Below are 12940 nucleotides of genomic sequence, written 5' to 3'. Positions count from 1 at the left end.
AAATGCTTCCTGACCTCTTTAGTACAACTCATTACTGAGTTTCACAGGTAAAGACAATCTGCAGTGCTTTGGCACGCCTTTTCATTGTGAAGGATTTGAATTAGGGAAGTTTCTGGAAGTCACGTGGGGGAGAACTGTTTCTGTTTATCCTCCACTGGGACTTGCCCGAGTGGTTCCTCCCCCTTTGCAAACATGTCTAAAACCCCCCTGATGACATTATGTGAGCACCACAATACAAAATGTATGTAAATCGCATGTTATCTCATCATCTAAGGGCACTCTAGGTGTAGTGATTAGCACTACTAGAGTTTCAGGTTTCGGGGTCTTTCTATGTGTGGCTTCAGCTGATCTAATCTATGTGAGTGAGTTAATCTTGATTGAGCGTCAGTTTCGGTGTATTCACATTATAATGTATACACTTTTCTGTTGTTGTCCTGCTCCTACTCGTCCTTTTTTGATAAGCAGTCACTATTAGTCTGACTTCATCACCATCCTCAGCTGCGGGGCGGGTGAGTCTCACGCGTGATGAGCGAATCATGAGTCACGCGCTTATTCACCGACATGTTTAGACTAGTTTTTTTTGGCGTCCTCTCCGAAAACCAACAGCAGGTGGCGACGCTGGTCCACATTTCTGACTACAAGCTCGCTGTGCACAAAGGGAGGAGAGTGCAGCAGAGGCCGAGAGGAGTCAGGTTAAAGGTCACCCAGTTTATCGCGCTGACACCATCGTGATGTGATCAAATGTCAAACAAGTTCAGCCACTTGACTGGTAATTGTACAATGAACCCTTGTACTAGTACACTATTGCATGTCACACAGGGGCAACGATATTGTTGAAGATAATATGTTTTTCTTTCATTGTGCATTAGTCATTCAGACCCTGAATGATTGCTCACACTGCAGCAGACATGTCTGTCAGGTTCAGATCAGACTCCCGGTGCGTAAATACGCACATCCTGAGACAAATATTAAATATGTGCATGTTATCCCTTGCATAACCTAACGATAAAATAAATTGGCCTGAAAAGCCGATTGGTCACAGCACGTGGCACTTGTCAGCAGGTACGCACGCGCATCTGTGCAACATCTGCCGCGGGGCACCTCAGTGCGGGCGCTCGCAACCACACGCACACACACGCACGTCCCCCTGCGCCATGGAAGCGCCGGGGGCAGGTGGAGGACGTGAGTAGATATTGTGACGCAGAGTCGCCCCCATCTTTTATTACTTTGGGAACCGACACGCGTCGAGACAGACTCGCAATTACAGGTTTCCCTTTCAGTGGAGCGGGAAAAAAAAAAAAAAACCGGTGTGTGCCGCCGGTCGGCCGGCCACAAGCTGTCCCGGTCAGTCCTCCAAAGACACCGTGTCAGCGGTCGGACCGGGACTGGCGTGTCGGTTTCTGTCTCCCTCGAGACAGTTCTGTAATTCCCGGGCAGACTGTAAACACGGCGGCAGGTTGAATAACAGGTTGGCATGCACGCGCAAAAGGCGCACGCTCAAGCTGTTTATCCGGGGCAAAAGGAAGGCTAGACAGGGAAAGTTTAGAAGAGCTAAAAATATGTCTTTACAGTGTTTCCCCACGCTGGGGGAAATCCAGGCCCTGGAAGATTCTTCCAGCATTTGTCATGGAATGAGATTATTTTCTCTTCTCTCTAAAGATGAATGAATTAACTTTGGTGAACCTCCAAGGTGAGAGAGACTGTTGCCTGGAAGAGGGTCGTTTCTATCTCCCATCATGCCCCTTTATGTTCCACATCTCCCGAAAAAACATTTGATATACAATGCAAAAACGCAATATGCAAATGAGAATAGTAAAACACGCAATTAAATTAAATATGAAGGAAAAAAATTGTAAATACATAAATCTCCATTATGCAAATGAACACAATATAAAATATTTTTGGACAATATTTATTCTTGTAATTTCTGTGATGTGGTTTATCCAACATGTTTTCACTTTTGATTGTTCTTAGAAGGTATTATTGAAGACATTTTTCCCTCATTGCATCAGTCATGTGTTTATTGCAACGACTGCGGAAGTCCAGCAGGACTGGCTGGAACTTTAGTTTTTGTACACAGTGATGATGTTGGATGTTGACGAGAAAGGGAAAGATCGTTGGTGGGGAGGGAGGGGGGGGATTTCTTGAAAGGTTGTAATCTTTCCCCACGTGGGGTTGTCAACAAGCCAAGGCAAAAACTCTTCTGGAGTTTTGCTTTCCTAACCCGGCAGCTCTGAGCCAATGACAGGCGGCTGGAGCGGAAAGACAGCCCCTTGCCGAGAAACTGCGCCGACAGGAGCTGAGAGCCGCTATAAAAACACCCACAGCCTGTTCCGAGCTCAGAATAACACTGGAGCCGACACGGACAACTACTTGCAACCTTTTCTCTTCTTTTCGCCGCTCGTTTCACGATCGCGCTTGGATTATAACTATGACTCTGGAAGAGATCCGCGGACAAGACAGCGCAATGGAAAACGTTGATAGGTAAATAATTCACCATCTTCGAGCTGCTTCGTTTATTTTATATGTATTTTTTTTAAACTTAGATTTTGAGTGCAGTGTTCTGATGATGTGTGTTTTTCTTCGTGAAGGGTGCAAAGTGCAGGCGCAGCTCTGGAGGAGCTGCTGCTCGCTGCCAAGAAGCAGGACTACCTGACAGTCGGAGTTTACGAATCCGCCAAAGTCATGAATGTGTAAGTATTGCCTTCAGTTCGTGACGATTTTATTCCTCACATTTATCTTTTTTTAAGAAATTACGCACGGCTGTGTATTGACCGCTCGCTCTCGCCTCTCCGTCCCGCAGTGACCCGGACAGCGTGGCGTTCTGCGTGCTCGCCACCGACGACGAGTACGAGTGCGACATCGCTCTCCAGATCCACTTCACCCTCATCCAGGCTTTCTGCTTCGACAACGACATCAACGTGGTGCGCGTCAACGACATCGACCGCCTGGCGGACCTCGTGGGCGCGGAGGAGAGCGGGGAGCCCAAGGACGCGCACTGCATTCTCGTCACGGTACGTTCCCGGCAGCACCCACTCACTCAGACACGAGCCGGCAGCCGGTGAATCATGCATGCATCATCCTGCTGTCTGAGTTTTTTTTTCTGCACACGCTGCGCACCGACTGCGCGTCATGACTGCCGTGGGCGTTCCCGTTCCTAATTTTTCCTCTCTTTTTCTAATTTTAGAGCCCCAGTGCGAATCCGTGGAAAGACCCAGCCCTTGACAAGCTGAGCCTGTTCTGCGAGGAGAGCCGCAGCGTGTACGACTGGGTGCCCACCATCACTCTCCCGGAGCGCTGAAGTGACATTTCCCCTGAAAGTGCTAAACATGATGATGATGAAGATGATGAAAAGAAAGTCAAGGAGCTGAGCTTCAGCTGGGGCTGTCGAGCCTGTCTGCCTCACTTGGATTAAGAGGCTGTGGCTGCAACCCTCCCACAAGAGTGCAACCTTCCAGGGCATTCTGGGTCAGCACTTTGGTTCTGGATATACCCTGTGGAAGGGTAGAAGTTAAGGGGTCAAGTGTAGACTGGGTCAGGAGTGTGTGCGGTGGACACTGAGATGGAGCTGGACTGTCCTGCATCGTGCAGGATGAGGGGTGGCCAGCCAGTGATGGCCCAGGATGAAGGGCATCGAGGGATCTGCGTCGAGAACGGACAAAGAGACTGTGCAAGAAATGGACTATTGAAAGTGTGGAGGCGGGACTGATCTCACTGGAAGGGAGCAAGTCAGAAGCCGGTCCAGAAGATGGAACCTGAAGGTGTCTGAGTGGACTATACTTTTCTTTTTGAGCACAGCTTTCAGGAAGTTATTGGTGGGGGGAAAAAAAAAAAAAAACTTTTTTTTTCCTGCAAGTCCTGATTTTATTTGAGCTGTATCTGTACCTGTGACACATGTACATGGACTATCGATTTCACTTTCATATTTGTCAAAGAAAAATACAGCTTTGAATTGTACTCATTATCAACTGTTCTTTTGAATAAACATTTGAATCAAGCTCTTTTTCTCAGAAACGTTATTTCTCCTCTGCATGTCTCTAACCCTGAAGTTAACCTATGTTGCAGCAGAACGTGGGAAGTTGCAGCAGATTGCACAGATGTACAATTACCAGGAAGTGTTGCAGGTTTCAGTTAAAACAGAAGTGCAGAGTAAAACGCAGGGTGGGTTCAAGAAGAGAGTAGAGCAGTTACAACACGAGGCTTTCAAACATGTGCTTTTACCGCTCACACACCAGCTCATTTGTGCAACAGTGTGCAAAAAAGTGCTGAAGTTGGAATCCAGGTCGAGTTGGGGTATTCCGGGTGGGCTGCAGGAGACGGCTTTCTTTTGTTTTGTTTGTGCAGTGGCAGCTGGGTCTGGAGGTCTGTGTGTCAGTTTTGTGCAACCAAGTGGAAACAATAGACTTTAATGAACGTCTACTCCAAATTTTTGCAATACTACAACATTTTACATGTCAAAAATGCATTGTTGCAAAATCTACATGTTTCAATAAATCGGACACAAATTCCTCACAAACCACGTGGAAAAAAACCCCAAAGGGAAAGTACTAGTATTGCTGCAGACACGAGCGCATTTGAGCTGCGAGGTGGCTGAGGTGGGGTCAAAAGCCCATCAGTGGTGGGTATCGGAAGCATGTGAGCCGTTGTGGTCGGCTCTGAGGTGAACCTGTCAGTAAAGGAAGGCCCACATCAAAGGGTCTGGAGACTTCGGTGGAACTCATCTCGATTTTCTCGGCAGCCTCCCGGTCACCAGCCAGTCGTATGTTACATGTGCAACACACACTGAAGCACGACAGCTCAGAATCATGAATCCGTTTCTTTGCACATAGACGTTCCCCACCTTGTCCATTTCAGTTAAGTCGATTGTCAGCATTATGGGAACAGAAGAAGCCTCAGTGAGAAACGCCATAAGGGGACTTTCCTTTTGTGTTAGTTTCTGAACTTACAAGTAAATTCAAAATGCCATAGATGCTGACAAAAGCAGTCATTTTGCAACAACTCATAAAAACTAAACTGATCTGTCTTATAGGACACTAATATGACAAGTGTGGGTATTACTGTGATGTGCTCTGACTGAACATGAAACCGAGATCTGAGGGCAAAAGAAAATTCTGTGAAACAAATACTGATAAAAAATTATAGTTAGTTTGCAGAGCAGATGAAATCATGTTCAAAACTGCCCAGAATGCCAATAAACATATGTTTCTCTTGAGAACATATGCACAAAAGCACCCAAAATATTCAGGTATTGTTTTTTAGAGAGGTCAGAATGTCTTAGTCAGCCCCCTTTGTTCTCTGGAAAAAAGCAACAGCAATGCAATTGTGTTGAAACTCGACCTCCTTTCAGAAACGAACAATGTTTATTGCTCCAGATAAGACCTTTATTTAATAAAGAATATACATTTTGATCATATTATTGCCTCAAGTGACCATATTGTTGAGTGAATGTATAGTGATTACATCTTTTTTTTTTGCTAAATCCTTGATGCAGTTTAGATAAAAATTACATTAACTCTTTGTGATGGATCTGACTTGTCTTTGTCCTTGTCCTTTGTCCTTTGACCTGCTGCTGGTCTGTATCACTCAATTCAACTTTAGCACCATCCTACTCCTTATTTGTGGAGCAGAAACTCATGCAAGACCTATGCAAGACTGAAGAGCCACAACATTGTTTTTGTGTTGGCTGTTTTTGTTGAAAAATCCTTTTTGCCATAGGTGTATATTTGCAAGCAGAGAACAAAAAAAACCCCAACAAAACAGGCGACTGCAAAGCACTGCTCTCCACTCAGCCGCCGCTGCTGCTACTGCTGTTTGTATGAAGTTAACAAACATTCTTCCTGCACTGGCTGGTGCGCCAGAGCCTGGAGCAACAGTCCAGACTGTTGAGGCAGCAGACTGTCTGCACGGAGTCTGAGCCAGAGATCTAGGGCTACGATACTCTGAGAGGGAGGGAGCAAGACCAGACAGATGTGTGCTTTGACTTGGAAACACTGGTGTGGCACAACATTAGGTAGTAGTTTCAGGAGGCGTAATTCTATCTGGATCTTTTTACTTCGTCCCAGAGCACTGCGGCGATGAACTGCAAAACACAGAAATAAGCTTGGTCATTGGAGTTTGGAAATGACATCTGCGGTTAAACCATGCACAAATAGATTTTCATGTTTTAATCTGAAACATGCAGGCAAAATACGTCAGTAAATACCTCACTTGTAATTTAATAATCAAAGTTGTTTTATGCCTTCTAAAAAGTGGTTGATTTTAAATGTTTGAAAGGGACCACAGAGGCATCAGGAGCCCTACGTCACCATGAGTAACACACCCTCATTTGCATTCAGGACTTTACGATGTTTGTATTTCCTCTCTTGCAAACCTTCTAAATACAGAGTTCCAGAGCAAATGCTTTGCCAGCTAAATACCACCAGAGGAGGAAAGTCCATTTGAATGCTGGGAGGCAGGGTTGCAAAAACAGAATAAAATCTCAAGGTCAAATTTTCATTGGGGTCCCCAAAATTGGATGGGATTCTTAGGTTCCCCTGTGATTACTGCCTTTGAATAGCACAAACCTTTCAAATTTCCTCTTGTTGTCTGACTTTACATTAAAAAAAATGTGCATTTAAAAAAATGAAATGGTGAAATGTTCCATTTATCAGATGTTAAGTTTGAAGTTATGTGCTATTCCAATGAAAATATCAGTTTGTGAGAGTTATTGCATTGTCTTTTGAATAACACATTTTATGTGTTATACATGTCTTCACCCTCGATGATGACGACGATGATAAAGATGTTTCTGATTTTTAATAACAATCTCAAAAAAGTGTCTCATTGTTGGTGAAGTAACTAGTTACATGTACCAGAGATAGACGACATGATAGGTACCTGTGACCCCGTCTTTACTGTACTCCTTCGTTTCACTTACTGTAACCGCAACACGATGGAGTTACACTCGGGGCTGGCGGGCAGCGCTGCCCTCCCACCCCACCCATCCCGAACTCTCTGCCACGGCCATATTGGTACCATGAGATCATGGCCCAGCTGGCTCAGGCAGCCAACGTCGCAGAGACAGATAGATAGATTGCCTGCTGGTGTCGGGTGTCTCTAATTTAAGTACAGGGTGTGTGTCACTCACTGCAGAGATGAGCTGCGCCCTTGCTGCTGCTCGCAGTGAGCTCACTCCTCAGAAGATATGTGGTGAGCAAGCACAATATACAATACACAACTCCCAAAAGCCTTTGCCCTGACTTCGCAGGGAGTTTCTCATTAGTGCTGTGGCTGTGAGGCGATGCCACAACAACATTCGCACACACTGAGGCTCCTGTTTGAGAGTAATCACCATCAGCTGGCCAGGATGACTTCATGCAGGTGTTTTTTTTGTTTTTTTTTTTTTTTAGTTGTATGATTTCAGTCAGGCTGTGGCGGCTGTAAATTCTGATGGATACACGTGTAGAGACACCTGTGCTACCTGGATGACCGCAACTTACTGGGAGGGATGAGATCACATGATTCAGCGCAGAAGGTAATGATCGCAACTACCTTTCTGCAGAAGCTGTAATCAAAGTGAGCAAAAACAGCTGTGTGTCTCTCACTTTCACACCCAAAACACCTGACCGACACTTTTCAGATTCATCCCCCCCCCCCCCCCCCCCCCCCCCCCCCCCCCCCACACACACACACACACACACACACACAGATCACTGCAGCTGAGGTCATGACACACATTTAACTAATATCAAGTGATACTCTCGGATCAAGTGAAAACAAGTGAAGCAACCATCTTAAATTTACCGGTGATGGGGAGGAAGGGACGTTCTTAAATGGAAGAGAGATAATCCCTTCACTATTTGAGTGGGATATAGTCATTTGGATGTTTGTTTTCAAATTGAAATGTCTGTGGAAATTGCCTTGGGATTGCATCAGGGTGTTTGTTCAGCAGCAACTGAGTGGCTTGACGAGATGAGATGTTTGAATTGTGAGCGCAATGTTGATAACGTTAGCACAGACACGATTATGTCTTGAATTGTACTGCCTTTTCTTTGTCTTGAAACAGTGGCCGCTGCATTGTGTATGCACCATGCAGAGCCCACTGCAGCGACCTCGCTCTGAGTTCATCGGCTAAACTTAGATTGCATTATAGAAAGACCGCATTCCTGTCCTGATAAAGTCTGGCGGCATTTTATAAGTGAGCATCGGAGCACAAACCATGCAAAGCACTCAAAAGCATGAAAACACTCCAGTAAACAAAGGACTTGAAGGAATTAGGAATGCATCCCACAAGCCTGCAGCACGACAGATGCATTGATCAAATGAGATCAGATCTTTAAGTTTGTGCCTTTAGCCACCATATGATGAGTGTAAACAACAAGGGGGCATTTTGGGGCAACTGAAACAGCTTGTTCTCTGAGTACAATGGAGGTCACATGGATTGTTCACATTGCAAAGAAGGAAAGCAGTGAATAGAAAACTAAAGCAGAAATTAGGGTAAACACACATTCCTCAAACGAAGCATTCACATGTGCATTTATTCTCTCAACCGAAAGGAATCTAATGAATGTTAGAATGCATTTTATTTCTCACACACACTTTTTTTTCCTTCCCTCTGATCCCCGTCTGCCTCAGAATTCTATTCATATGGTCTGGTTCGCTCTGGCTGCCAGTCTGGCTGAGGTGGGGCAATGCTAAGTGATTTGCTAAATATGGGGAGCAGACTGTAACCTCGCCGGGGCTGACACATTACTGACATAGCTGAGCTTATCCTCCCAGAAGCACATGTACTCTAAGCCATGCCAGGAATCCCTCTCCCACCCACAATTCTCAAGTAGAGCAGCAGGCCGGAAGGCATGACCATAGAAGCACAACAGGGAGGAGGAGAAGTGGAGAAATGTTCTAGCGCTGCTGTCCACATGGATAGAGGCAGACACTGAGACATACAAATAAAACGGGAGGAAAGCACAAGCTATTTTCCCCATATGAGAGGGTTTGGGCTCTGTCCCGGCATGCAGACAGAGAGGGCAGACAGGGTGACCGTGTGGATTCAAGGAGACGAGAGAACGTCTGGATACCAAATTCCTTTAAAGTAATGTTCTAGACTATTTCAGGTCAAACACTATGGTGTCTGAAGTGGCACCACGCGTCCCCTGTCCTCAAGAGTAATCTCAGCTCTGCACACAGAATAGGAGAAAAGAGACAGGAGGACATCCTCCGCAGAATATCAAGTCTGTGTAGTTCTGTCTCCAGCGGTGCACGCATGGAAACAAAACAAAACGAATAACTGAAAATAGAAATAACATGCTGTTCAAGTGCTTTGCTGCATGCTTGCAGGAGTACAAGCTGCACTTTTACATTTTTTTCCCCCTCTGCCTGAGGACGCGTGAGAGAGAGACAGAGAGCGAGAGAGAGAGAGAGAATGATCACAGGGTAAACAAGGTGACTGCCAGACGGCCTCTCTGCTTTCAGTTCACAGCCTAATTAGAAAACTCGAGCGAGGCTGAGCTGCCAGCAGCGCTGCCAGCCTTGACACCGAGAGAAAGAGTGAAAGACAGATTAGAGGAAAGAAGAGATTAAGGAAGCAGATGAGGTAGAAGAGACTGAGAGGAGCGAAGGAGGATCCCCCGGTGAACGCCTTGTTTGCTCGGGCTGTGTCGTCACTCCGTTACAGGTCAGGGTTATTAGGTGAACGACGATGCAGCCGCTCATCACGCTTGACTCCTTCTCCTGCACAAACAAGTTGATGTTCTCTGAAAGTGTGCATGTGCCTGAGTGTTTCCATGTAAACACATGCTCAAACACCTCTCGGGTTGCCCATACACACAAACACATGTATGAGAATGCAAGACGAGGAAAACATGTGATGGTCCCTCTCTCATTCATTATGACCGGGAAAGTTAAATATTAAGTCTAGGCCACAACATGTTTTCAGGTTTCCTGTATGTGAGCTCAACATGTTTTCTCAGGAGTTGAAAACATGCTCCTTGAACCAGTGAGGGATTGCATAATAATATCAGATCTTTACTGGATGACCATGTTCTTGGCAACATTTCTTATCTAATAGTGCCTGGACTCGGAAAACAGCCCCTGAACACTCACTGACAGATCAAAACAAACAGCAGCTGGCTGCGTGGCCACACACTTTTTCTTGAACAATGAGACCCAGTACAGCTGACAAACACACACAGACTATGCATTCTGTTTTGATTATATATAAGTCTGAAAACACACACACGCAGTGTAGGCTGAAGCCTCCTCCATACACCAGAGAGCGTTGCAAGTATGCATGGTCTCTAACCTGATGTGCAGAATTTCAATTTGAACTTCCTCCCAGAGGATGATTTGAAAGTGCAATTAGAATTTTGCACGGGGCGCCAGAGGAGAGAGAGCAATGTTTTTCAAGGACTTTTCAAGGGAGTGATGCAATTGCCCCTCTGCCTTACACTAGATTTTCTTTCTTAGCAACATACCGTACTTAACCCAGTAACACAGTGAGGGTGCATGGCAACAGTGGTTCATTTCTCCCACCTCCTCTGCAGCACTCCTGCTCCTGCACCTCCAGGATGCTTTGTGCAATTATAAAACAGATACCTTCACATCTGGACGGGACCTGTGTTTCTGTGGGTGCAATGTCATTGATGGAAAACAAAAATAAGCTTTTTGTTTTGTTGGTGTCACTTAATCTGTAGGAATAGAGGGGCAGGCAGAAGGAAAACAGGAGAGAGGGGGGGTAAGGGGGAGGGGCTGTACTCCATGTCCTGAACAACAACCAATAGGAGGGCAGGATTATGGAGAGGCAGGCATAAACATGAGTAGTTGCTGTTGGTAACAGAAATGTGATTGGCTGTTGGGAGTTCTTGCTCAATAGGATAGGTGTTCCACTGTGTGGGTATTTTGATCACTGTTATGAATGTGTTTATCTGCTGTTATGTTTCTTAATAACCCTGTTATTCTTCCCCTTCTGTTTTAATTCACTGAAAACAACCCTGAGGTTCAACCACACTCCATAATAGATTATTTGATCTGTTTTGAACTGTCAGGGGGTTTAATCTTCTGAACTTTGTTCACCTTTTTGATGCCAGCCTCCTCTGGAAAAGCCAAGTTGTGTCATCTTGTTTGGTAAAAGTAAACACAAAAGGCTTGGACATCCAGTAAAATGACACGGGGACGGTACGATGTGACGCCAGTTTTTTGCGGACGGGTTAGTGACACCACTGCATGATGCACATGTTTTTTTCGCCCTGACGCAAAGCCGCTGTTGACATGAAGTGTACCTTCAGTTACCTAACATGCCATGAATACACAAAGGGATTTTCGCAGCCTGTTTTTCTGCTTCTTTGTAGATTTGAGCATATATTTGGCATTTTCAGGGAACCAAACATCATGCACAATTCAACAAGTTAAAAAGTCCTCAACGGCACCGGAAAAACATGTAATACTAGAGGTCAGTCACGATGTTGTCTGTCTGCAAGTGGAGTCGCTTTCTGTTTACCTCAGAGTCTGAGGGAGCACACAATGTGGCACATGGCAGGTCTGCAGCTGGTTTGTTTACATGGGGCTCTTCCTGAAAGGGGTGGCGCCCCACGCATGGCATTCCAGTGTTGCTTTGGAAACAGCACCTCTGCCGTAGCCAATGGGAAGATGGGGATTATGACATGTGCATTTGTATCTGCGAATTAATCAAACAGTAGAGTCTATCTGATACTGTGTTGATGGGGGGGGGGGGGGGGGGGGGGATTTTTTTAATCAGCTCATTCAAGGAAGGAAACACACTGGACAATAATGCCAGGATCAAACAAACACGCCACTAAGCCAATTAAAAATCAACAGTCTAATCTCTAAATGAAGGGCTATAAGGAGCATGTGCGCACGTGTGCCTGCCTGGTGTATTTTGAAAACACACATAATGATTTCTTTAATTTTTCTGACAGAAACATTTTCATTACTTTTACGCTTTCCTGCTGCCACTAGAATTCCTTTCTCCGCTGTTTTGTGGGTGCACGTGTAACAGTCTGTGTGTACAGCTGTTGATGTTAGAAGAGAGACTGATTGTCGGGCCGTGGCACCTGTTTCAGGTCCCTTTACCATCAGGATCTTTTTTCCCCTCCAGTAATCACTTTATCACTGTAGAGGCAAATAACAGAAGCTCAGCTATCTACCTTGTCATAAAATACAGTGAGCACACAAGTAACACGTATGGACACAACATGCAATAAAATCTTTCACATTTTTATTACAGAAATTTTAATTGCATTTAAATATACGCTTTTGACATAGTAATCTAATATACAATACAAACTGAGGGTTATAAAAATAAACAGTCACAAATTAAGCATCAAAAGACAATAAAGAGTGTTTGTTTTTCTCTGACTTTTGTGTGTGTGCGTGCGTGCGTGCGTGTGTGCGTGCGTGCACGTGTGTGTGAGAGAAGAGTGATCTGTAGTGGGAGCCATGTGCTACCTGCCACACAGGATGCAGCTGCAGCAAGTAAACAATAGGCTGTGTGATTGTGTATGCATATGCTTTGTGCATACCTGCATGTAAGTGTGTATTTCACTCATCATTTCCTTAAAACAGAGCTGTCTTTGTTTGTTGCTGTCTCCCCTCTTTTCCTTCTGTCTAGAAATCACCAACTCGTCAATTGAGTGCACCCTCAGGCCAAATGAGGGGTAATTTAATCATCAGCAATGCACTGTTTTAATGGATTTTTTTTTTTTTTTTACTCCTTTCTCACCAACAAGTAATAAGCAGTTTAAAAAGTGCATGAGTTTAATCGCGTTTTTTCTAATCAGTGCAAAACAGGAATGTGGAAAATGAGTGACAGTTTAACAAAAGCTACGATAAGAACAGGCAAAAGTAATCCTGGCTTGATCTTATCACAGGGAGCCTTCTGGAGCTTTAGTGTCTTGCTTATAAGGACACTTAAATGCACTTCTTTAAGGACACTTTTGACAAGATA

General features: G+C 45.0%; 1 protein-coding gene across 1 annotated transcript; it reads left to right on the top strand.

The window, feature by feature from the left end:
* Positions 1 to 2326: 2326 nt before the first annotated feature.
* Positions 2327 to 3997, top strand: gadd45ga (growth arrest and DNA-damage-inducible, gamma a). The gene is made up of 4 exons (XM_030105438.1): positions 2327 to 2484; positions 2592 to 2693; positions 2804 to 3014; positions 3188 to 3997. The coding sequence occupies exons 1-4, from the start codon at positions 2432 to 2434 to the stop codon at positions 3299 to 3301; spliced, it is 480 nt and encodes a 159-aa protein (XP_029961298.1). The 5' UTR covers positions 2327 to 2431; the 3' UTR covers positions 3302 to 3997.
* The last annotated feature ends 8943 nt before the right edge of the window (positions 3998 to 12940 follow it).

The sequence above is a fragment of the Salarias fasciatus genome, chromosome 12 (assembly GCF_902148845.1).
Source record: "Salarias fasciatus chromosome 12, fSalaFa1.1, whole genome shotgun sequence".
Classification (NCBI taxonomy): domain Eukaryota; kingdom Metazoa; phylum Chordata; class Actinopteri; order Blenniiformes; family Blenniidae; genus Salarias; species Salarias fasciatus.
The sequence above is the reverse complement of the archived record's forward strand: the minus strand, read 5'-3'. Positions and strand labels throughout refer to the sequence as shown.

Excerpts from the sequence above, each read along its gene's own strand:
- gadd45ga (XM_030105438.1), top strand. The coding sequence starts at position 2,432 with ATGACTCTGGAAGAGATCCGCGGACAAGACAGCGCAATGGAAAACGTT. Across the intron at positions 2,485-2,591 it reads GCAATGGAAAACGTTGATAG|GGTGCAAAGTGCAGGCGCAG; the intron begins GTAAATAATTCA and ends TTCTTCGTGAAG. Across the intron at positions 3,015-3,187 it reads CGCACTGCATTCTCGTCACG|AGCCCCAGTGCGAATCCGTG; the intron begins GTACGTTCCCGG and ends TTCTAATTTTAG.